Source organism: Acomys minous (genome assembly GCF_964271855.1).
Source record: "Acomys minous genome assembly, chromosome: 9".
Lineage (NCBI taxonomy): Eukaryota > Metazoa > Chordata > Mammalia > Rodentia > Muridae > Acomys > Acomys minous.
In genome coordinates, this window is record NC_140490.1 from 17,303,145 (window position 1) to 17,326,962 (window position 23,818).

Here is a 23,818-nt window from a genome sequence, read left to right on the forward strand (position 1 = left end):
TAGCATAGTTTATGAACAGAGATCTAAGTGAAGGGGTAGATTAAAGCACGGAATTACCACCTTTCTAAGAGAGAAAGCAACTGAATAATGAAGTCAATACCAAAACCATATTTAAAATGAATAACTTCTTACTATGTAATTCAAAAAAATAAATTAAAGGCTGGCAGCTAGAAGAAATTAATACACTAGATTAATTTCATTGTTAGAATACAGAACAAACTCTACTGAATCGATTTCCGTTTTGAGTATCCCTAACATCTGACATCCTAACATCTGACATCTGCCAAGGATGATGGCACACATCTCATAATCACCAGATAACTCTAACTTCATCAATGACATAGCGCATGGAGGGCTCCACTAAGAAAGAGCTGCGAAATAGCTTGCTAAGTCTTTCAAAGCTTCATTCCAATTGAAGCAATGTGTCCTGTGGGGTATGAACGACATTTAGAAGAAACATGGATATAAATCTTAAACATACACCCCAATATAATAATACACATAAACCCAATGTGGAAGTGATGATGGACCATAACATATTTCATGTAAACCTAAGTACAATTTATCTGTTTTAATAGTTTAGTGAGTCTGATTAGATGCCTTTTGGCTTCTACAGTTCTCATGAATTAAATTAGCTTGTGCTGTAAAGCAATGCAGACCTTATTGATTCCAGAGACTCTGAGTCACCAAGGGAAGAAGTCCAAAAAGGTTAAACTTCCACTGAACTCCAAGTCAGAGGCCTGAAAGCTACAGAGATAAAGGCATTAGCTGTAGTCTTATGAAACATCCAAGGCTGCTTTCATTTGATTAAGGATTTGCTACAGGCTCTTCATGACAAATACAACAATTTACAATTTCTAAGTGTTCAAGACAGATCCAGAAAACAGATTATCTATTAATAATTCTAAATTAGAAGCTACAAAGTATGTCCAGTAGCAAAAATATACTTTTAGGTACCAAAAAGGAGGAGGAAGAAAAGGCAGAGGAGAAGGAGGAAGAGGAGGGGAGGAAGGAGAGGAGGAATAAAAAGAAGACCCACAATACCAAAGGGCTACACCGAACTGGGCGTGGTGGCACACACCTTTAATCCCAGCACTCAGGAGGCAGAGGCAAGAGGATCTCTCTGAGTTCAAGGCCAGTCTAGTCTACAAAGCAAGTTCAGGGCAGCCAGGACTACCAGAGAAACCCTGTCTCAAAAAAAAGGCAAAGCCAAACCAAACCAAACCAAACCAAACCAAACCAAAAAACCCAAACGGCTACACTGCAGGAAGAAAGCCAACAGCCTTATTGATTATTGGATACAGAAGCCTGTTTAGGGTTGAAACAGTGGTCACCACAACTACTTGCGTTAGATTAGTTTTTCTCAAACTATTCTTAAGAATATAACATTCAGTAAAACATTTGTAGACAATCAACCAGGCCGAGTGGTGATGGCACACGCCTTTCAGGCCAGCACTCAGGAGGCAGAGGCAGGTGATCTCAGTTCGAGGCCAGCCGGGTCTACAGAGTGAGTTCCAGGACAGCAAGGCTACACAGAGAAACCCTGTCTCGAAAAACCAGAACAACAAACAAGAAGAAGAAAATCAGCTGAGAGGAAGGGCAAAATGTCTTCAATACATAAAAGTTACCAAGCATTTTCATATAGTTCCAATCACGATACAACATACCCACAATAGAATGTTACATCTGGAAGGCTAGACAGTCTACAATATATGCCTGTGATCCCTATGTGCACTGATTCTCAAGTGATACATATGCTCACACTATTGTCTTTTACGCTATTTAATGACGACTGATTTATACTAAGTTTTGCCAAATCATTATCACATAATATAAATGTTAACCAAAAACTTGAGGCCAGTGGAAGACACCCAGAGGCTTAACTGCCACATGGTCTACCCACAGCCAGTGAGAGCCACTACTATGTGCAAGAGCGTGGGTGACAAAGAGAAGCTGAGTGGTTTGAGGACTATGAAGAGAGGTGGAGCTGGAAACATAGGGTAGAGAGAACAGCCTGATAAGAATAGCCTGCCCTGCTACCTGAGGCCATGGTAAACTCCTAGGCCATGCTGCCACTAAGAGCTATGTCTGGTTTTGTGGCCATGTTACCAACCAAGGCCATGTGAATGTCTCTGGTCTGGGCTGCTGCCTCGTTGACATCCAAGGATTGTGTAAAACTGGGCCTGCCCCTCACTGGCTGTGGCACAGGGGAGAGCAGGCTATCTAGAGGAGCTGACCCTAGTTGTAGGTGTGCCTCGAGGCCAGGAGAGCAGGAGAGCTAGCCCTGCTCCTTGCCAGCTCCAACAGAAGCAGTGTTGGAGAGCTGGCCCTGGTGATGTGGGTGTAGAGAGAGAGCTGGCGGGCTGACCACCCAGGCCCAGATCGAGGGCATGGAGTTGGCCCACCCCAACATCAATCCCATCTATGAACAGCTGGAGCACATGAAGGGACTGGCCCTCAAGATCCAAACCTGTGGGATCTCCATGACACAGGTCAACAATCGGATATCCAAGAGGAGTCCTGGTAATGATTCAGTATTGATGGTGTAACAGAAGCCAGAGGCCTCAAAACAAACCAAGGACTCATTGCAATGAACGTTTGCAAGTAAAGATGTGTGGACAAAAGGGTGTACTGTGGGACACACTAAAGCTTCCATGATGAGAATATTTCTTAAATTTCAATTTTAATTTAAAATTTCTTTTGTGGAGAACGTTGCAAAGGTGGAGGGAAGATATGAAGGGACAGGGAGATGAGTAGGATTGGGGTAAATGATATGAAATTCACAAAGAATCAAAAACAATTTTTTAAAACTTAAGGCCATTAATTAATAACATAATTAATTTTGTTAAGGCACTTTAATACAAATTATGTTGCTTTTCTGGGTTTATACTTATGCTCTTCCAGTACACCATAATTTTAAGCTTCTCATAATCACAAAACTTTTTAAAAATCTTATTTAAGTATTGGTACAACAATACATACTTCATCCTGTGAGACAATAAATTATGCTGGGCCTGCTTTGGAATTTTAAAATAACACACCAAGAACTCTGAAGAAATGGATAAACTAAGCATAAAATTTATTCCATTAATTTGCATAAGTGCCACCCTTATCTACTTTTGTAAATAACCTGCATATAAATAAGAATGCCAGCTCATTGTTGACAGGGTTGCAGTCTTTCTTACAGGAAAGGGGATTTAAGTAGCCTTTCGCTAACAACCCACAGGACAACGGGCAACTGTAGGACAAATCCTTACTATTCTTAGCACTATAGCAAAAGCAAAAGATGTGCAGCTTCTTTTTTCTTTTTAAAAGATCTACTTCGTGTGTGTGTGTGTGTGTGTGTGTGTGTGTGTGTGTGTGTGTGTGTGTGTGCACGAGTCTGCGTGTGTACATGCATGCAGGTGCTTAGAGGCCAGAGAAGAATGTCAGAGTTCCTTGCTCTACAGCTGCAGGCAGCTGTGAACTGCTGGCAATGGAGCTTTGATCTTCTGAAAGAGTAGCAAACGCTGGATAGCTGCAAGCCAGTTATCCAGTCCTCCAAATACCACAATTTCTAAGTTGTAATAAAGATAATTTTATATTCAATCTGAGGTACAGACTTTGCTATATTTACTAAAGAAAAAAAAATACAGTTTCCAAAAGAGAATATATCACAAGTCTACACACACAGCAAACAAAAGTTGTCCGCTTTAGAGGTTTTCTTAAATGTCCTCTTATTGCTGTTCTATGCCTATCTCTCACTGTCTACTTTAGCTGCCACAGATGCAAAAACTCAAACTAAACAACAGCACCTGCTGCTTATTACAGCTTTTATGGGTAAAGCAACAACATGAAAAACGCAAATACATAATCTTTTTATCTCAAGCATTAAAAAAAAGGTGGAGTAGAAAATAAACTACTTACTAAAATCTTTAGGTTTACTCTGAACAACTAATCGGGTTGCTGAAAAAAATGTTTGCTACATAAATCAACTTTAAGTTCTTTATCAAATATTTTGCACATATCATGAAATAGAAAATTTATGTGTAACAAGAAAAACTTTTTTTTTATTAAAGGATTTTGTTTTGTTTTGCCTTTTTTGTTGTTGTTAGCTTTTTGCTTGTTTTGATTTTTGTGTTTGCTTTTGCAAAAAAGAGAAAAAAAACATCAAGTTGGATAAGTACTGGTGGAGCGATTGTAGGATATTTAAATTAAAATTTTATGTGTGCCAGGCATGATGGTGCACACCTTTTATCCCAGAACTCGGGAGGCAGAGGTAAATGGATCTCTGTGAGTCTGAGGCCAGCCTGGTCTACAAAGCAAGTCCAGGACAGCAAAAAATACACAGAGAAATCTTGTCTCAAAAAAAACAAAGCAAAGTATGTGTACAGGTTAGTGAATACCTGTAAAGCAAACATCCACTCTATACCCGCCATCCACTCTCCTCAAGCGTACAACCCATGTTCCTCCTCAGTCTCTGGCTTTAATGTACAACATAAACCTCAAGTTCACTCATTAATAATGAAATGAAATAATGTCACAGGTGCTAAATGATGGAAATGTTTAAGGCTCTTTTATAATGCATTAAAATAAGAGAACCTTTACTAATATATAGGACATTTCATTAAGATTGCCAGTGAAAAATGCCAAGAGTAAAAATATCGATCCATTTGGAATATAAATTATTGAAGTGCTTGGATTTAATTTTGTGGGATGCCACACAGGAGGACCATAAAAAACCATGATTTGTTCCCAACACTTTTAACAGCTGGCAATAAGGAAGGCCAACACTAGCACTCAAGATGCAAAACCATCAAATAACTGCAATTTCAACATGGTGTACTTAATATAAGTAACTATAAATTACAAATTAATAGATTGATCTCTGTGATTTTTTTTTCCTAGCTCTTAACAAAATAATGATGGCTTCAGCAATACTTCTACTCTCACCCCCAAACAGGATGCTCATGAGTCAGGACTGGAACTAAGAGTCCCACGACTCTTACAAAGACACCCATCTGCAGGTAATAGCAGTAATGTGGAATCATGCTTTCTCGTTACTGTTAATATGATGTTAAATTGCACTGGATATTGTCTCTTTAATGAAGCATGACACTCAGCACTCAGTGTGATACTTAAGTGAAGCACGTTTTGTGTAGCAACGTGACCAAAATGTAACAATAATATACTATGTACTTTTAAGTTGCAAGTAAGGATCTTCAATGTTTTCTCTATAAAGAAATGATAAATGTTTTAGGAAATCAATATGTTTAACTTGATTTAATTATACAGAATAAACAATGTATTAAAATATTACATCAGTACCTATAAATACACAGTTTTACATTTTTATCAGCTAAAAATTAAAAACAAGCCAGGCACAGTGGCGCAAGCCTATAATTCCAGCACTCAGGGAGAAGAGGCTGGCAGGATCTCTGTGAATTTGAGGCCAGCCTGGTCTACAAAGTGAGTTCAGGACAGCCAAAGCTACACAGAAAAACCCTGTCCACAAACAAACAAATAAAAGAAATTGTAAATCCTTTAAGTAAACAATATTTAAGAATTCTTTAGATTGAGAAGCAACCCTACTCCAGAAAGTAAACAGTTATCACAAACCACAAAACAAACATAATGCACTCATTATTTTAAACCTAGGCGAACAACTATTCCCCTGCAGTAAAGCACTCCTTTTCCATTGCCATTGGCATTTGTAGTGTTTGACACTCACTTCTCACTAACTACTGAAGACTTGGGGGCACTGTCCCTGTGGGTTATAACTTGATAAAGTTATGTGTTAATCTTCCACGATGTGACAGACAAGAAGACACACGAACGTATTAAACATCGAAATTTTTGGGTTAACTACAAGAACAAGGACAGAACAGCCATTCTACCAGAGCAACAAAACAAACAAAACAAAACAAAAAACCCCACAAGCTGTACCAATATTCTCAAATCTCCTATACTTTAATGGCTGAGAAAATAATGTCAATTTGATATACTACTATGCAATCATGAAGACTAAAAACTATAAAGCTGTAATAGAAAATTTTATAACATACAATAACATATTCAAAGCATATATTTAGATTGAGATATAACTATATAAGATAAATATAAATATTTAAGACATTATACACACAAACAAAGACTTTATAAGAATGTAGTAAGAAAGTATCTGATTTGTTTTTAAGCTCCTTTAACCCTCCACATGTTGAGAAAGTAAATTAAAACAGAAATGAGTCCTTTCCCTAGAGAACTATAAAACTATCATCAGCACCTTGGAAATCACCTTATATTTATGATCTACACTAAACCCATACAAACTTGCCATAATACACACACACACACACACACACACACACACACACACACACACACATCACCCTGACCTCTTTGTGCACGCTAGGAGTAAGGTCTCCAAATAAAGAAGGAAGTCCTAGCCAAGCATTCTGATTAGGAGAGGAAGGGGGAAAAAGAATAAAGGATGAAATAATTAGTACTCAGCAAGGCCAAAGAAGTGCCAATGGAATTTTTTACTGCTATGTCAAAGTATCAAATTTAATATTAGTTTAAGGAAGTGAAACATTATACCCACTTAAACCAAAAAAATTTCAAAATACAACCGTTACTTTCAATAAATGATAAAATACTGTATCAATATGATTAACTTTTCAATGCTTCAGAAATTAAATCTCTCTAAGAACCAGGCTCATTAAGATTCAAGGATACTGAGATATTCAATTACCTGTCAGAGGGACAGATAAGGAATCTATTACTTTATGGCTGTCATGGGTCAAAAGCTCAATAAAGTAACCCTAAAATTACTGGCACTAACCAAAAGACACAATTAATTTGGATTCTAACATGATTATAAAAGCTTGCTTTTGCATAAATTAACAAACTAATCCTAAAATTCATATCCAAATGTAAAACATTCAACAAAGCCAAATAAATAACAGAAAGAACCAAGTTAAAAACTTACTGCAAAGGTACAGTAATCAAGACTGAAGCCTAGGATAAACCTCCACACACACAACTACACACAACTAGAGAGCATGGTGTTTGGACAACTGACTAATAATGAAAATAATGAAACTGGACCCCTATATCTTATAATAAATACATAAAAATTAACCTGAAATTGATGTTCACATAGAAAAATAATAAACAGAGGGCTAACAAGGCAGCTTAGCACATAAGGAAACTTTTCCAAAGCTTGATGATCTGGGCCCCATTCCTGGAGCCACAAGGTAGAGAAGAGCACTGAGTCTGAAAAGCTGCTCTCTGACCTCCACGTTTTTGTGTGTGTAGATGTGTCCCTGCATAGCTTAGGCTCAACTAGACCTCTGAATGTACAGACTGGCTCAACCTTGCAATCCTCCAGCCTCAGTCTCTTTAGTGCTAGGATGATAAACATACACCACCACACCTCACTCTAAAATATGATGTTAAAAGAAGTTTCCTGCCATTTTTTACAAAGAGAAATGCTGCTGCTCAGCCTGCTGCTGGTGGTTCTGACGTGGTGCTCTCACCACACTGAGTGCATAGTAAGTGACTGCAGCTGTGGAAAATTACAGCATAAATGCAGAGTAGGAAGAGCTACGCACTTTTGTGTCTTTTCATCTAAACATCTAATTCTGAAGTTATCTAAAGAAACAACCTCAACTATGGGAATATATACATAGACATGTACACACAACATGTTAGTACTGTATAATTACACACACACACACGTTATATAGTGTAGATGATAAGGTAAAATTTAGCAACCTACACATTTGCACAGTAGTGATTTTATACATCAAATCATAATGCCCGTGTGGCAGCTCATATTTGTAATCCAGCACTCAGGAGACTAGGCAGAGCTGTGGGGGAGTTTGAGAGTAGCCTAGACTAAAAAGTATGACCCTGGCTGGGCGAGGTAGCACATGCCTATAATTCCAGCACTTGGGAGGCAGAGGCAGGTGAATCTCTGTGAGTTAAAGGCCAGCCTGGTCTACAAAGTGAGTCTAGGACATCCAAGGCTACACAGAGAAACCCTGTCTCCATAAACCAAAAAAAAAAAAAAAAAAAAGAGAGAGAGAGAGAGAGAGATAGACCCTGTATAAAAATCCAAAAGGGAAGGCAAAAATCTAATCATGGAATAGATACATCCACTGATAATGATAATAGTATGAACAATATGAGAAAAAAATTACTACACCAAAGGAATAAAACAAAATTCAGGTGGGGGGCCTGGTGGCACTCAGAGAAAGAATAAGCAGGCTACCAAGATGAGGGGGAGAAGGTCTGCCTGGGTCACAGACCTAGGGGAGGGGAACAGGGTGAAAGCAGGAGGGAGGGGGAACTGGGAGGATACAAGGGATGGGATTACAATTGAGATGTAATCTGAATAAATTAATTTTAAAAATCCAAAAAAACAAAAGCCAAAATTCAGTTTCAGTCTCAAATTATCTACCTAAAACAAGCATTTGAAAAACCATTAGAATAAAGTAAAATTTGAAGAATTATATGTACTTTTCTCAAACCTTTTTAAAAAGTAGTATCATTTTATAGCAGAAGAAATAAGCACACTTTTACCTTATCCCAGAAATCAACCAAAGCCGTAAAGTCCCATTTCTTCGAATATGCCACATTGTACTTCAGAATAGCATCCTATAGGAAAAAAGACACAAATCTCATGACATAGTCATATACGTTATTGTTTGCAAATTACTTCCAGTAAATTACTTAATGCTAAGCAAGCTTCCTTCTGACATTAGCTATTCCACACTAGTAGCTATGGACAAACAAAATGCACACTATTATTCACGTAAGAAAAATGAGATTAAAAATGTTAAGCAACAGGAGGAAAACATAATTACCCCAAAGCATGCATTCTAAAAGGGGACAATGTACTCCAACAGGGAGAAAATCAGACCTTAGGGGATTAAAAAAAATAAAGTACAATAGTTTGTGGGTGACATATGTTATGTGTATATATTGTGTTGTCTGTTTCTCCCTGTGTGCACATATACATACATGTATTTAAGATCACCATACACACAGTTATATATACTTTATATGTTTAGGTATTCTCACACACAAGAGACATGTAGCTACTTGTAGCACTAAAATATCACTGGGGAAAGAATAAGAAAAAAATGTTTAAAAGAGAAAAAGATTGAAAAATAGTATCTTTTTAATTTAGTTTTAATTTATGTGCATTGGTGTGAGAGTGTATCAGATCTTGGAGTTACAGACAGTCGCCAGCTGCCATATGGGTGCTGGGAATTGAACCCGGGTCCTTTGGAAGAGCAGACAGTGCTCTTAACCACTGAGCCATCTCTCCAGGCCAAAGAACAATACCTTAAAGTGCAAAATGGTTCCCCCCTCACTTCCAGCTCTCTCTCTTTCTCTCTCTCTCTCTCTCTATGTGTGTGGGTGTGGGTGTGTGGGTGTGTTTGTATGTATTCATATGTTCCTATGGATGAGTGTCTAAGTATGTGCATAGCCAGAGGTCTATGTTCAGTGTTTTGTTTTGTTTTGTTTTCAATTATTCTTAACCTTGTTTTTTGATCCTGGGCCTCTATTCACTGACTGAGAAGAACTGGCGAGAGAGCTCCAGGAATCCACCTGTCTCCATCTCCCTAGCATTGGAATAACAGACACAAACTCAGGTCCTCATGCTTTCACGGCAAGTAGTTTACTGACTGGTCCATCTCTCTAGGCCCTACTATCAACTATTTTATAAACTATAAAATATAACTTTGTTAGTACAAAAAGGTATATATACTTTTCTTAAACCCCCCTACAGAATTAAATTATTTTATAGCCAAAGAAGTAAGACACTTTTACTTTATCCCATAATTAACCACAGCTAAAAAAAACCCTTTGGTTGTACAAAGCCTAGCAGTTCACACCAATTATATATTTATATAGGATGGTTAAGTCAAACTATGCCACCTACTGGTGTAAGTTTTAAATAACACTATATATACTGGGTTTCCAGTTAGCTATGCATAAAGCATATTATTTATAATTAGTTCTTATTTAATTCTTTAAAATATCTGATTTGCTCATATTTTATATCATTAATAAATTAATAGAATTTATAAGCAATGATATTGATTATTTACTTTTTCTGAAGGAATATATAAGTCTAAAAATCACTGTGCTAAAGTATTACTATGATTCTAAACTTTATCACTAAAAGAAAACAAAAACAAAAACAAACTTATAAAAGCTTCCTAGAAAATACTTCATATCACATAATGAACAAGTATCTACATTAAAGCCTGAACCTACAAAAACATACTGTATTTACTTAGAATCTTCTTTCAGAAGAGACAAAACATTAACCATAGAATAAGAAGTAAAAGCTTTTATCTTTGTCTCACAAGCCTTAAAAAAAGCATTTTCAGTTACTTGGTAGCTTGCTTCAAAATGTGACATGATTTAGTAAATAGCAATGTCCGCAAACAAATAATGGCCAAATGATATATGCATATACTTAGTCACATAGGCAAATCTCAAAAATCTTAATTTAAATCAAACACTATAGCATACATATTATGAGACTCCTCTCATGTAAATTATAAATGAATCTGTAGTGGAAAAAAAGAGCAAATTTTTTAGCTAAGGTGAAAGCAATTATAAAGGGGCAAGGAGAATCTTTGGGGATTTCATAAATGCCAAGTATCTTGACTGTGGTGGAGACTCCAACAGTAGACACAAATGTCAAAGTCCATCGTATTAAACACATCAAAAGTGTGTGCTTTTATATATTTCCTCAAAGTTGATAAAGAAAAACATTTTAAATACTGCTTATTTTCTAATCCTTCATCACATTTTATAATTAAATTAACCCCAATAAAGTTACTGCATGACATTTGTGCAAGATTAGTTCAAGTCCCCCTCAGGGTACCTAAATCTGAGTATGCTCAATTTTCTTATATAATGGCATAGCATTTGTATATAATTAGGCACACTCTCCTTTATACTTAGGTTACTTATAATCACTAAATCAATATAAATGATATGTAGATAGTTACACTCTATTGTTTAAGGAATAACTGCAAGAAAAAAAGCTGAGCATTTTTAATTATTGCCAGAATTTTTTTCTTTCTTACTTTTTTTTTTTTAATTTATTTATTTATTTATTTATTTATTTCTTACTTTTTTTCTTTTTTTAGGTCAGGCCTCATACTGTAGCTCAGGAGAGCCTGGAAATCTTTATGTAGCTCACACTAGTCTCAAACGCACAGCAAACTTCCTATCATACCTGAGCGCTGGGATTAGAGCCACAGCAGCAAGGACTGCCATGCCTGACTTACAGATTTGTTATTGTAGGCTGCTCAGATCCAAATATGAGGAGCTTAGATACGTGGTTCTCTTCCCTCTGGAATGCTAATAAGTGGGCTGACTGGATTTACTTTTCCTCTAGTCTTCAAATCTCAACAGCGGTTCTTTACTAGGAAAGCTGGATGTTAGTTTGCAGCTAGCCATCAACTACCCAAGTTCTCTTTAGCTCACAATATTAACCCAAGGACCTTCCTATACAAATTATCCAACTATCAACAGACATAGTACCAAGGATTCTGTTTCTCTTTTAAGCTTTGAATATCTGATCTTCCCGAATCTACCCATGAATGAATAAATAACAAAAAGATTATAGCAATCACAAGGCTTAATATTTACTTCTTTCTTTTACATCATTCTTTGAACAAAGAAATTACTATAAGAAGATATAAGAAATCTTGACAGACTATCTTATTCTGTTGATAACAAACGGAATTTCACATTAAAGCACTTGCCCCTTCCTAAAGTAATCAAGGAACTGCCAAGAGGCCAGCAGACTAACTCAGAATGCTATGATTATTCTGTGTGCTTAAAGAAAACATTATGAAAATTCTACAAAATAGGCCAACTAGAAGGACAAAAAGAACCTAAGGCAATGCTTCTCAAATGGCACTTGGATAGTGTCATCAGAAAGTATAAGTATATGCGTCTGGGTTGGGAAGACCAAGGCCCAGACACAATGGGGTGAAAGTCAGTGATGCTCTAAAGAGATAAAAACAATCTTAACTATTGACTACAGGAGGACATGTGTGGAACACTAAATGACATGGATTAAAGTGGTCACTATCATGTCTATTTGCAAATTAATCAGCAAATATACATATTTTAGGCCTGGCACACCTTTAATCCCAGCACTCAGGAGGCACAGGATGAGGCCAGCCTGGTCTATAGAGGAGTCCAGTACAGCCAGGGCTACACGCTGGAGTGGGGGGGACAGCAGCATCTCTGCACCCATCAATTTCCATCTACTATTTATGATTGTAAAGGAAAGATTAAAAACAAAGTAGTTATTCTTTATACATAGTATTTAAAAAAATATTCAGTATCCAATTGGGGGCTTGGATACTTCTGAATGCAAAGAAGAACATTAACTATACATTGTTTTCACCATGATCACAAATACAAATCAAATGCTGATTTATTATACTTAAAATGGAACAAAACCCAAACTGATATGCATACCTAAATGAAAACTGTATGAGCCTGTACGTTTGTAATTTTATGTTTGCACAAACAAAATTAACATCCTTTTTCATTTAGAAGGAACCAATTTAAAGAGCTCACTACAAGATTTTTAAAATGCCAGGGCTACTAATCCCCCTCAGCTTTCCATACCGCTTTAAAATACAGCTTTATAAGTCTATCACTGAAAAGATAGACACACAGGGCATGGTGGTGCATACTTTAATCCCGGAAGTTTGAGGCCAGCCTGGTCTACAAAGTGAGCTCCAGGACAGCCAAGGGCTATTATACAGAAAACCCCTGTCTCAAAAACAAAAACAAAAACAACCCAAAGCAAAAGAAAATGCTGTTTGAAAGGAATAAAATGTCCAAAATACACACATGTACACATACATATCAATGTTTTTCATGTAAAGAAAAATAGGTAAAATCTACCACAGAAACAAGTTTAAAATTAACTTGGTAGAAAACATGAAGCCCAAGAACGTGGCCATAACAAACCAAGCAACTGAGTGGAAGTAAGCACCACCTCCGTAACACACAGGCGCCTGCGCCAATGTTTACATAAGCATTAGGCTCTTTGGCTATAACTCTCTAACAAAATATGCATGCTCATGCAAATTGTAGACATTAGGGGAAAATAGAATGATTACTCTATGCTCTTAAGTAAAAAATTAAATTACTGCTCATATGTAAGATTAATAAATAATTAAACTCCTAAAGTAATAAGAGCAATAAAAATAGAATATTTAATATGCACTCTAATCATTGGCAAGCTCAATTTCCCTTCAGGCAAAAAGTGCCATGGTCATAATTCTTTCTTGATTTCCTATTAAACACCCTGCAAAAGCATAATTTTAAAACAAACAAACAAACAAAAAAAGAGGCTTAACCTGAAGGAAATTGGACAGAGAACCAAGAAACTGAAGTCTTATTGCTATTTCAACAAATTATTCTATATGGCTCTGGGCAAATCATTTACAATTCTCAATTCTTCTACTCTTTTACTAGTGACACTATGGAAACCAAGAATTTTTCTAAACAGCCTTCATAAGTGACTGGAAACCAACACTGCATATGAGATTGTTTTCATCCAGGTCTGGCCTATTATGATTTTTTTAAAAATGCCTTTGAGGGAGAAGACAAAAGGCCTACCTCTCAGGGCTATATAGGAGAAAGGATTGAAAAGAACATACCTTCAGGCTCTGGGGCCGGGTGAATTTGTTGAGAAGTGCAGTCTGAATGAGCTCCCACCTACTCCCTGCAGTTCGCTCACCATTCTTACAGGAGGGAAAAAGGCCAGATCAAAACATTTTAAGTTGTTTTGCATCACAAATTCAAAAAGCCAAACGTGCTAAAGCATGACCCAGAGACTAAATGACTTCCTGCTTTATATTTACCTCATCTTCCACAGGGTACAAGTTTTGTTCGGAACAAGGCATTTTAACATGTTTGTTATCCCACAAATCTTTATAATGTGTTGGAAAAGGTTTTGGAACATCCCCTGTTCGCAGAAGGTCTACCTGAAATACAATGTAAATAGAAAAACTCTAAGTGCATAAAAACAGCAATAATGGGCCGGGCGTGGTGGCACACGCCTTTAATCCTAGCCCTTGGGAGGCAGAGGCAGGCGGACTGCTGTGAGTTCGAGGCCAGCCTGGTCTACAAATTGAGTCTAGGACAGCCAAGGCTACACAGAGAGACCCTGTCTCAAAAAACCAAAACAAACAAACAAACCAAAAACAAACAAACAAACAAACCAGCAATCCTTCTACAAAACAATACAAACAAAGCAGCCCAAGCAAATGCTATGAAGTGGAGACCAGCTCCCAGGCAAGAAAGCTCCCGAATCCCTCTGAAGCTGTGGCCACACTTCACCTCTAGCAATCACCATGTCTTGATCATTTTTACCTGCATTCTGAGACTCTGACACTTCCTCACTGATTGCCCAACTTCCACCAACAGCTTCCTGTCTCCCTCTTCCTAACTCCACCCTGTAAAAACGCTCCACATTTTGGAATAACATCATCTCTAAAAACAGCTCCAATTAGCCTGCGCCGTGGTGCACGCCTGTAATCCCAGCGCTTGGGAAGGTAGAAGCAGGCAGATCTCTGTGAGTTCAAGGCCAGCCTAGTTTACGAAGCTAGTCCAGGACAGCCAAGGCTACACAGAGAAACCCTGTCTCGAAAAACAAAAACAAACAGAAAGCCCCGGTTTTAGAATCTTTGCCCAAGCTCTTACCAAAATGTCACTCATTTTATACGAGTCAGAAAACTCATCCAGAAACAGCAAATTCTTCCATATCATAGCTATATGCTGTGTATATACTATGTCCTCTCTTCTAATATAGTTAATAGTAGCTATCATCTTCTTACTTTATCAACTTAAACCTGAATTCTCATCTTTACAGCTAGGCTTTGTTTTCTTCATCACTGTGAAGTCTTTAGAAACTTTTAAATAAGCAGTTAACATCGTTCTTTATTTTGTTAAACCACTATCATACTGGGCAACACTTGTTTTTCTCTGGTGTGTATGTGTGTATTTGTATGTGTTCACATGGGTACAGATTGCATGTCGAAGTAGGTATGTGCACATGCATGTAAAAGCCAGGCCATAGGTCAGTGTTAAGTGTCTTCCTCTATTGCTACGCACCTTACTTAAAATTTATTAACTATTGTGTGTATATGACATAAGATATGGGCACATGTGTGCCACAAAGGGAGTGTAGAAATGCTGATTTCTGAGGATCAAAATCGGGTCGTCAGGCTTGCATGGCAAGCACCGTTACCTGCTGAGCCAACTCACAGGCCATCCACCTTAACCGCCTTAACGTTCTGAGACAGAGAGGTCTCTCACTGAACCTAGAGTTCACTGATTTGGCTAACTTGGCTGGCTGGCCAATGAAGCCCAGGGGTCTTCTTGTAACCACCCCCTGCAGATAAGCACTGGCCCACCCATTTTACTTCTACATTTATTTATGTGTATATGTCACATGTGCACAAGAGTGCCCCTGGAGGTCAGAAGGATGACAGATGCCCCAGAACTAGAGTTATAAGTAGTTGTAAGCTGCCCAATGGTGCTGGGAACCAAAGTGAGGTCTTTTCTAAGAGCAGCAAGTGTTCTTCCTCGCTGAGTCATCTCTCTAGCCCTCACCTGGTTTCTATGAGTGTTGGAGATTCAAACACAGGTCCTCATGCTTATGTGTCAAGCACTTTACCAACTGGGCCATCTCCTTAGCCCCAATACAGACTTTACCTTTCTTCACTAAAGTTAAATTTCTTGAGGAATAACTATTTAAAATTTTTCACAAGAGCAAGTAAGATAGAACCCGGTCTGCACATATATGTGTATGTATGTGCCAATGTAAACACACACAAAGCTATAACAATAAGCATTAAGCAAATCTTTGACGAAAAGCATAAGGTTTTCATTTTACCTATTCTAGGTATTTCAAATAAACAGAATCACAGAACATGTCAGGTTTTGGGTATGTCACCTTCACTTATCAGAACATGTCAGGTTTTGGGTATGTCACCTTCACTTATCAGAACATGTCAGGTTTTGGGTATGTCACCTTCACTTATCAGAACATGTCAGGTTTTGGGTATGTCACCTTCACTTATCAGAACATGTCAGGTTTTGGGTATGTCACCTTCACTTATCAGGTTCACCCAATTGGTGTCACTTATCATAGTCCACTGCAAAGAATAATCACATAATATTTTTTTCATGTAATATGCTATGAATGAGATGTATGTGGTATTATACAGAACTATTCCAGAAATATTCAATTAGGTAAGCCAAGAAAGACTTCCTTATGGTTGTGACAGCATAGCTGGACTCCAAGGAAGAAAGAGAAGCTAACTGGGGTGAAGGACACTAGTCACGTAGTATTATTTCTGTTCATTAGGATCTGGAGCACCCAAAGGACCGTGTATTAGAGGCTTAGTTCCCAGGCGCTGGGTCTATGGATGGTGGTGGACCCTTTAAGACCAGTCCCAGTAGAGGTCTCTGACCTCTTTCTCTCTCTTCTTTGGTTCCAGGATGCCAAGAGAGGAAGAAAGCGCCATCACACTCTCCTGCTGTGGTACGCTATATAGCTATAGGCCAGGAGCAACAGACAAGAGCAATCACGGCCTCCGAACCCTGGCCAAAATAAACCCTACTGTTTATGAGTATATTTCCTCAAGTATTTGTCATAGGCACAGAAATCTGACCACAGAAGAAAATTAGTACCAAGAAGTAGACTGTGCAGTATCTCATGATGTGGTTCAGAAACTTTTGGGATTGGCTTATGGGCAAGGTTTGAAGAAGCAAGCTAGGGAAAACTTAGAATACTATAAACAGGGTTTTATAGTATGTGAGTGATGCTGGTAGTTCAGAAGAGCAGAATGCTGACAAAAACGTGGACAGGAAAGGCTGTGTAGATGAAGTTTCAGATAGAAACAAGGACTCTCCTGAGAATCAGACTAGAAGCCATTTGTGTTTCATTCTGGCAAATGACTTTATATTTTATCCATCTCCTAAGCCTCTGCGGCTGAGTTTTTAAATGGCAAGACTGATTTATCAAATGATAAATTTTTAGACAGCAGAACAATGAGACTGTGGCACGAGTAATGCTGGTTGCTTTTAACTGGATTTATAGTAAGGCTAGAGAAAAAAAAAGACCTGAAAAGCTAATAGTTTAGGGGGAAAGCACATGTAAAGTTGGGGAAAGGAGAGTATTGTTGATAAAGTGGGTATCACCACTAAAAAAATACCTGAAGGCTTATCAAAAACCGTTGAGCCTCATCTAGCCAAAATCTTACCTACTACAGCTTAAGGATTAAAAAATAAAATAAAACAAAAAATGGATAGCTCATTTCAAAGACTTGCCAAGACAATCACTGCAGAAGAGGCCTGGAGTTCTTGCCTGCACAAGGTTACCAGGGGACGATTTTCCCATGTTAAGTCAGAGAATTCAAAGCTGATATAATTCAGAGCAATCCCATACAGTTCACACCAGCAACGGACCTTGGCACTGTCCATGATTTTGATTTTACATGCACGCACCATGCAAGTTAGAGTCATGGTGGAGGTTTCCCCTGAGATTCCAAAGCAGAGTCTAGAAAGCCAAGCAACGGGTGATAAGGTCAGAGACCCTGCAAACTTCCTCTGACAGCTGGTGCATGAAGACAGTGAAGCCAAAGCCGTAAAGGAGACCCAGGAAGCCAAAGTGAAGGCAGGGGTAGGGAAGGTAGAAGGTGGGGAACTAGAAAATGTGGAAATAGTTAATGAGCTATGGAAAGCAGGGAATGAGGAGTTACTGCTTTATAGACATGAATTTCCATTTAGGAAGATAAAAATCTGGAAATGGATATAGGTGAAGGTTATTCAATGCTGAAAATACACTTAATGTCACTGAATCACATAATTAAAAATGGTTACAGTGGTAAACATTATATGATGTATATTTTACCACAACTTAACAAAAAGTGAGATTGGAGTCGGGAATGGTGGCACAGGCCTTTACTCCCAGCCCTGGGAGGCAGAGGCAGGCGGATCTCTTTGAGTTTAAGGCCAGGCTGGTCTACAGAGTGAGTTCCAGGACAGCCAGCGCTACACAGAAAAAACTCTGTCTCAAAACAAACAAAACAGTGCATTGGCTTTGGTGTGCTGGGTCCGAATGCCTGTGAGGTGTGATGGAGTAACCTGAAGGATCTAGGAAAAGAGCGAAGATGGAGACTGGACGGAACCGTGAACAACTTTGAAGTCTTTTTATTTTACAAAATAACAATAGCTATCATATAGTGGGTAGTTACAAAATACAATCAACTGGAAGGAAAGGAAAAGAAAAACCATTTTTCCTGGTAAGGGGCAATACTCACCCGAACAGTTACTGTGTGATTTGCAGATGGTCTTAAGAGAGGCAAACGGATCCCACACCAAGGCATTTTCCTCATTTCCTCAATAGGAGTTCCCAGCCACTTCCTGTCTGGAGGAAGGTTAGGTGGGACGTATTTAGGAATCTTCCTTTCTGTTCTTTGGTGTCTGGCTTCACACTGTTCTTTTCTAGAGTCAAGACAAATATATTTAGTCTCAAGCTATTTATTGTTTTTCTTAGACACATATGTACAAAACTTACAAAGAATCTCACTGTCTAAAGTACGCCAAGCTTGCTTTGCAGGGAAGAACTGAAGAGGCCTAGATTAAAACTCCAGAGCTGGTTTCCAATAGCCTAGAGAAGAAACGTCCAAACATACAAATCACCTTTGAAAACAGAAGCAGTTACTTCTCTGCTCTTCATAGAATCATGTCAACAAAGTAAACTTAGGATCATAAGCTACAAAACACATCTTAGAAAATTGAGCAGGGTTTAAAATTACTTACAGAACAACAGCAAAAATACAAGAGTTATACTCAAATACACATGAAAAAGATTGCAGTAGTTTTGATGAAATTTCTAACCCAGATCTCACTTTTCTCATTTAGAAAATACAGCATTACTTGTTGTCTGTCAGAACATTAGAGATAGTGTTGTATAAAAAAGCCTAGATAGTAAATACCAGCTACAGTCAACCAAATATTTTTATCTTCTAATAATGTTCATAAATTCTGTAAGAAATTCCATGAAACTAAAACTGACCACCAATATACATCACTCCTTGTTTTCTGCTTTTAACCTTTTAGAATTTATACTTTGAAATCTAGACTTAAGTTTAGTCTAGCATAAATAGTTAATAAAATACAACTAATTTACTATAAATAATTACTTTCTTAATTTCCCCCTACAAAATTTAAGAATATTTCATGCTATGGAGGAATACTCCTATTAGGAGGGAGGGAGGGGGTTACCTTCTGTCCTCTGATTTGGGAATTCTCATGAAATGATCTGTGATTTTAGAGTCCTTTTTTCCATGTTGCTTGGAACTTCTACATTCTACATTAAGGCTAGAAGTGCGTCCAGACGGCTTGGCATTTAAATCACAGGTCCCAGTACTGCTCTCTCCTTCAAATTGGAAATGCAATCTAAGATCACTGCCCTTAGTCAGACACTGTTTCCGAGAATCGCTGTCACCTTCTCTTGCTTGGCAACTTGAAAGTTTATTTGCTGTTTGGGAGGAACTATCTTCTTGCTCATCAAAGCCTGGACTTGTTTCTTCATCTGCTTCTGAATCTTGACAACTATTTTTCGAGTTGTCTACATCCATTGGTGACTCGGGCTCACTTTCTTTCTCAAATGGAGGTGAATCGCCTAGGCTACTTTCTTGTCTAGTCAATTTGTTGTCGTTTTTTAGTCCAGTTCCAGTATCCTCAGCACCAATATCTGACAAAGGACTCTCCGGTACCACATCCACCTCCCCCTGCTGACAGCATGTACAGTCTTTCATGGCATGGCAAGACCCGCTGCACTTACAGTAGCTTCTGGCTTGCTCCTCTCCTACTGTGTGCTTTGTATTTGCAAGCTTTATAGGTGTAAGAAACTGTTGATTGTCTCTGTCGTCTTCATTGTCTGTGTCACTGTGGTCATCAGTTTCAGGTGACTGACCAATGTTAGCGTTACTCAGCTGCTTTGGTACCTGAGTCTCTGTTGAAGGCTCACTTGCCAAAAGCTGTTCTGTACGCTTCCCTTCATTTCGCCACTTGCACGTACTTGCACTCTGCTGTTGGTTCAAATACTCTGTGCTCTTTTCAGTGGGCGATTTATCAAGATTTAGCTGAGGAACATTTTCCAATTTTTCCACCTTATGTTGGTAAAAGTTATCTTTTTGCACAGAACTCATTGTGGAGTCTATCCTTGTGTTGTTGTTTTCTTTACTGCAAGAGAACAGAAAGAACTAAAATCAACTTATTACAAAACAAAAATTAAAGTGATTAAACTACTGAACACCACAGTGAAAAGTTTACTCTTGTGATGACCTAAGCAGAAGCATATATACTGCTCTGCATGTCTGCACCTCACCCATGATGCCCTTCCAAGTGGTGTGCCTGGTAAACACCTTCCTTTCCTTCAGATGCTAAGGTTCTCCCTGCTTCCCACTTTCTTCCCTCAAGGCCCAGGCAAAGCTGTTGGCTTTTTTCTACATGTGCTAGCCGCCAGCTGTACCTTTACATGCTCACAGCTTCACTGATGCTTTACCTCGTGAAACAGTAACCGTGTGGTTTGTGTCTGTAATCACTACTGCACATGAGCTTTTTAAAGTCAGAAACTATTTATTTCTCTTTCATCTCTTTATCTCACATATAAATGAGGCTCTCTCTGTAAAACAGACTAAAAAATATATACTTTAGAAAATTCATGAAGGTAGATGAAGAAAAACAAAAAGAAACTGAAAACAAAAAGAAACAAGATAAAACAACCCCACCAATGCACTATTTGTTTCTCCATATAGAAATGTCTTTATACCTTTCTGATTCCGCTGTCTTGGTTCCTTTAGTGTCCATCCAAGTGGTAATAGTCTTTTGTTTAAAAACTATAAAAAATTAAAATTAAAAATTAAATATATATACATAAATTCTTTCAAATAGAAAACATATAGCCTAGATCTGTGGGTTAAACAAAGAATAGTTACTCTTTCCAACTTCAAGTACTAAAAGATAAGCCAGGAGCAGTGAGTATGTACAGTACAGAGGTGAAAGTGGCCCCCTAAGAGCTCTAAGATGACAGGCTCCAACTCAGAACATCTGGACTGAAACCCTGCCCCGCTCACTGGCTTCCTTTGTGACTGTGTAAAAGAACACTTCTCTCCAACTCAGACTACCTCTTGTAAAGTATGCCCACTGCCAGCATCTTTCATGGGGCTAATGTGAAGTTTAAATGGTTAATAATTGATGTAAGAGACTAGGGCACTCTGTGGTATATGCTCAAAAAATCTTAGTCCTTAAAATGATTAAATCATTAATTTAAAATAAAAAAATCATTAAAACAGGTTTTGATCAGGAACTAAGGTATTTCCAGGGGGAAAAATACTTTAAGACAAGAAAAAGTGGGAATAATCAGTTAAGATTTCTCAAAAGAGGTAATGTAATTTCAAGGTAATTGTGCCTTGAAAAATTAACAGGCACTGACATAAAAGAAAAATTCTAAGCAAATGTACCAATGGCAAAGGAATATAAAGAACTAAGAAACAAATAAAAAATTTTAATTCAAAGGTCATCTGAGATCATATCATAGAGAGCATCTTGAAAGACCCATGGAGGTCAAAAAGAAGGCCAGAAGTCACTTAGAGGCATGATTCCAGTCACCCATGATGGATACCTGAAGTCACACTTAGAGGCATGATTCCAGTCACCCATGATGGATACCTGAAGTCACACTTAGAGGCATGATTCCAGTCACCCATGATGGAAACCTGAAGTCACACTTAGAGGCATGATTCCAGTCACCCATGATGGAAACCTGAAGTCACACTTAGAGGCATGATTCCAGTCACCCATGATGGAAACCTGAAGTCACACTTAGAGGCATGATTCCAGTCACCCATGATGGATACCTGAAGTCACACTTAGAGGCATGATTCCAGTCACCCATGATGGATACCTGAAGTCACACTTAGAGGCATGATTCCAGTCACCCATGATGGATACCTGAAGTCACACTTAGAGGCATGATTCCAGTCACCCATGATGGAAACCTGAAGTCACACTTCGAGGCATGATTCCAGTCACCCATGATGGATACCTGAAGTCACACTTAGAGGCATGATTCCAGTCACCCATGATGGATACCTGAAGTCACACTTAGAGGCATGATTCCAGTCACCCATGATGGAAACCTGAAGTCACACTTAGAGGCATGATTCCAGTCACCCATGATGGATACCTGAAGTCACACTTAGAGGCATGATTCCAGTCACCCATGATGGAAACCTGAAGTCACACTTAGAGGCATGATTCCAGTCACCCATGATGGATACCTGAAGTCACACTTAGAGGCATGATTCCAGTCACCCATGATGGAAACCTGAAGTCACACTTAGAGGCATGATTCCAGTCACCCATGATGGATACCTGAAGTCACACTTAGAGGCATGATTCCAGTCACCCATGATAGAAACCTGAAGGCAAGAGGATGACCAACAGAAGCCGGTGAGAAAGCTACTGGTCTAGGTCAGTAGTTCTCAGCCACCTGGGTCATGAGAAAGCTAGCAATAAATGAATGCCAGGACCATGCCCATACCTAATAACTCAGAATCTTTATGTGAGTGTGAGGAACAAATGTAAGGGGCTGAAAGTCCATCTATCCATCTGCCTGCCTGCCTATCTATCTATCTATCTATCTACCTATCTATCTATCTATCTATCTATCTATCTGCCTATCTACCTATCTATATCTATCTACCTGTCCACCCATCCATCTATTTCCACCCATCCATCTATATCTATCATCCATCTATCTATATCTATACATCCATCTTTCTTTCTTTCTTCTCTCTCTCTCTTTAAGAATTACTCCTTATGCGATGAGTAAAATTGAGTATAGTCATTACAGACTTGAAGCTTAAAGCTTGAAAGACCTGAATGATCATAACACCAAGTAGAAATATGAAAGATTAAAAAAAAATATGAAAGATACTAAATTTGAGATGTCAAGGAAACGACTGAATGGATATGACCAGCAGCAAACATGAAAACGATCAGCACCATTCCTAGCAACCACATGGTGGCTCACAACCATCCATAATGAATGCTGGTACCCTCTTCTCACGAGCAGACATACATGCAGACAGAATACTGTATAAATAATAAATAGTGCAAATAAAAGCAAGACACATTTTATATAACCATTAAAATATATACACTTTCAATTTTTAATTATACTGGACATGAATTAAATGTGTCTATTCTAGTATTAAATTTGAAACCATCTCAGCTGTTCTCTAAGTAGCAATATTGAGACTAAACACTTAAGTCATAGAGCAATTCTTGTTTTTCTATTTTAACTTGAGTACTATAATATGAACCTAACAGATGCAGGCCTAAATAGCTCATTTACCTATCACTAGGATAAGGACGTGAGAGACATTTCAGGTGTGAGAACTTGAGATGCAAGTATTTGAGTTTCAGAGCATTTCTAGATTCCACAAAATACTGAATTGTCATATACTTTCATTAAAACAGTAAAAGTCTAACTAAAAAAAACTGATTAGTATTCTTTAAATGGTTTCTATTACAAGTAATTTGCATAGACCTTTTTTGTTGTCAAGTACCACTTTGTGACTTATTTTGTATGTCTTCTATAAACTAGGCTTTAAATAAACAAATAGCACCAGTCTACAAGAGGATAAATGATTTGATGATGAAAGTTTCTTCTATAGCTCTATCTTTTTCT

General features: G+C 38.1%; 1 protein-coding gene and 1 long non-coding RNA gene across 6 annotated transcripts in view; one reads left to right on the forward strand and one right to left on the reverse strand.

Moving 5' to 3' along the window:
- LOC311605991 overlaps window positions 1–17,458 on the forward strand; it is a 52,920-nt gene extending 35,462 nt beyond the window's left edge. Inside the window, exons 3-4 of one of the 2 annotated variants that reach the window (XR_014782142.1) lie at window positions 4,888–5,006; window positions 16,551–17,458. This is a non-coding gene — a long non-coding RNA (uncharacterized lncRNA). Of the gene's footprint in view, window positions 1–4,887; window positions 5,007–9,572; window positions 10,049–16,550 lie in introns of those variants that run through there. The other variant, XR_014782143.1, reaches the window with a different exon arrangement.
- The window catches only part of PARG (poly(ADP-ribose) glycohydrolase), a 106,952-nt gene that overhangs the window by 75,881 nt on the left and 7,253 nt on the right, over window positions 1–23,818 (reverse strand). For 3 of the 4 annotated variants that reach the window (XM_084796854.1, XM_084796852.1, XM_084796853.1), the window contains exons 2-7: window positions 20,894–20,960; window positions 19,342–20,304; window positions 18,375–18,558; window positions 13,908–14,030; window positions 13,704–13,787; window positions 8,566–8,640 (exon numbers count right to left, since the gene is read on the reverse strand). In XM_084796854.1, the coding sequence (XP_084652980.1) occupies window positions 8,566–8,640; window positions 13,704–13,787; window positions 13,908–14,030; window positions 18,375–18,558; window positions 19,342–20,304; window positions 20,894–20,931 (1,467 nt within the window). In that variant the 5' untranslated portion in view covers window positions 20,932–20,960. The remainder of the gene's footprint in view (window positions 1–8,565; window positions 8,641–13,703; window positions 13,788–13,907; window positions 14,031–18,374; window positions 18,559–19,341; window positions 20,305–20,893; window positions 20,961–23,818) is intronic. The other variant, XM_084796855.1, reaches the window with a different exon arrangement.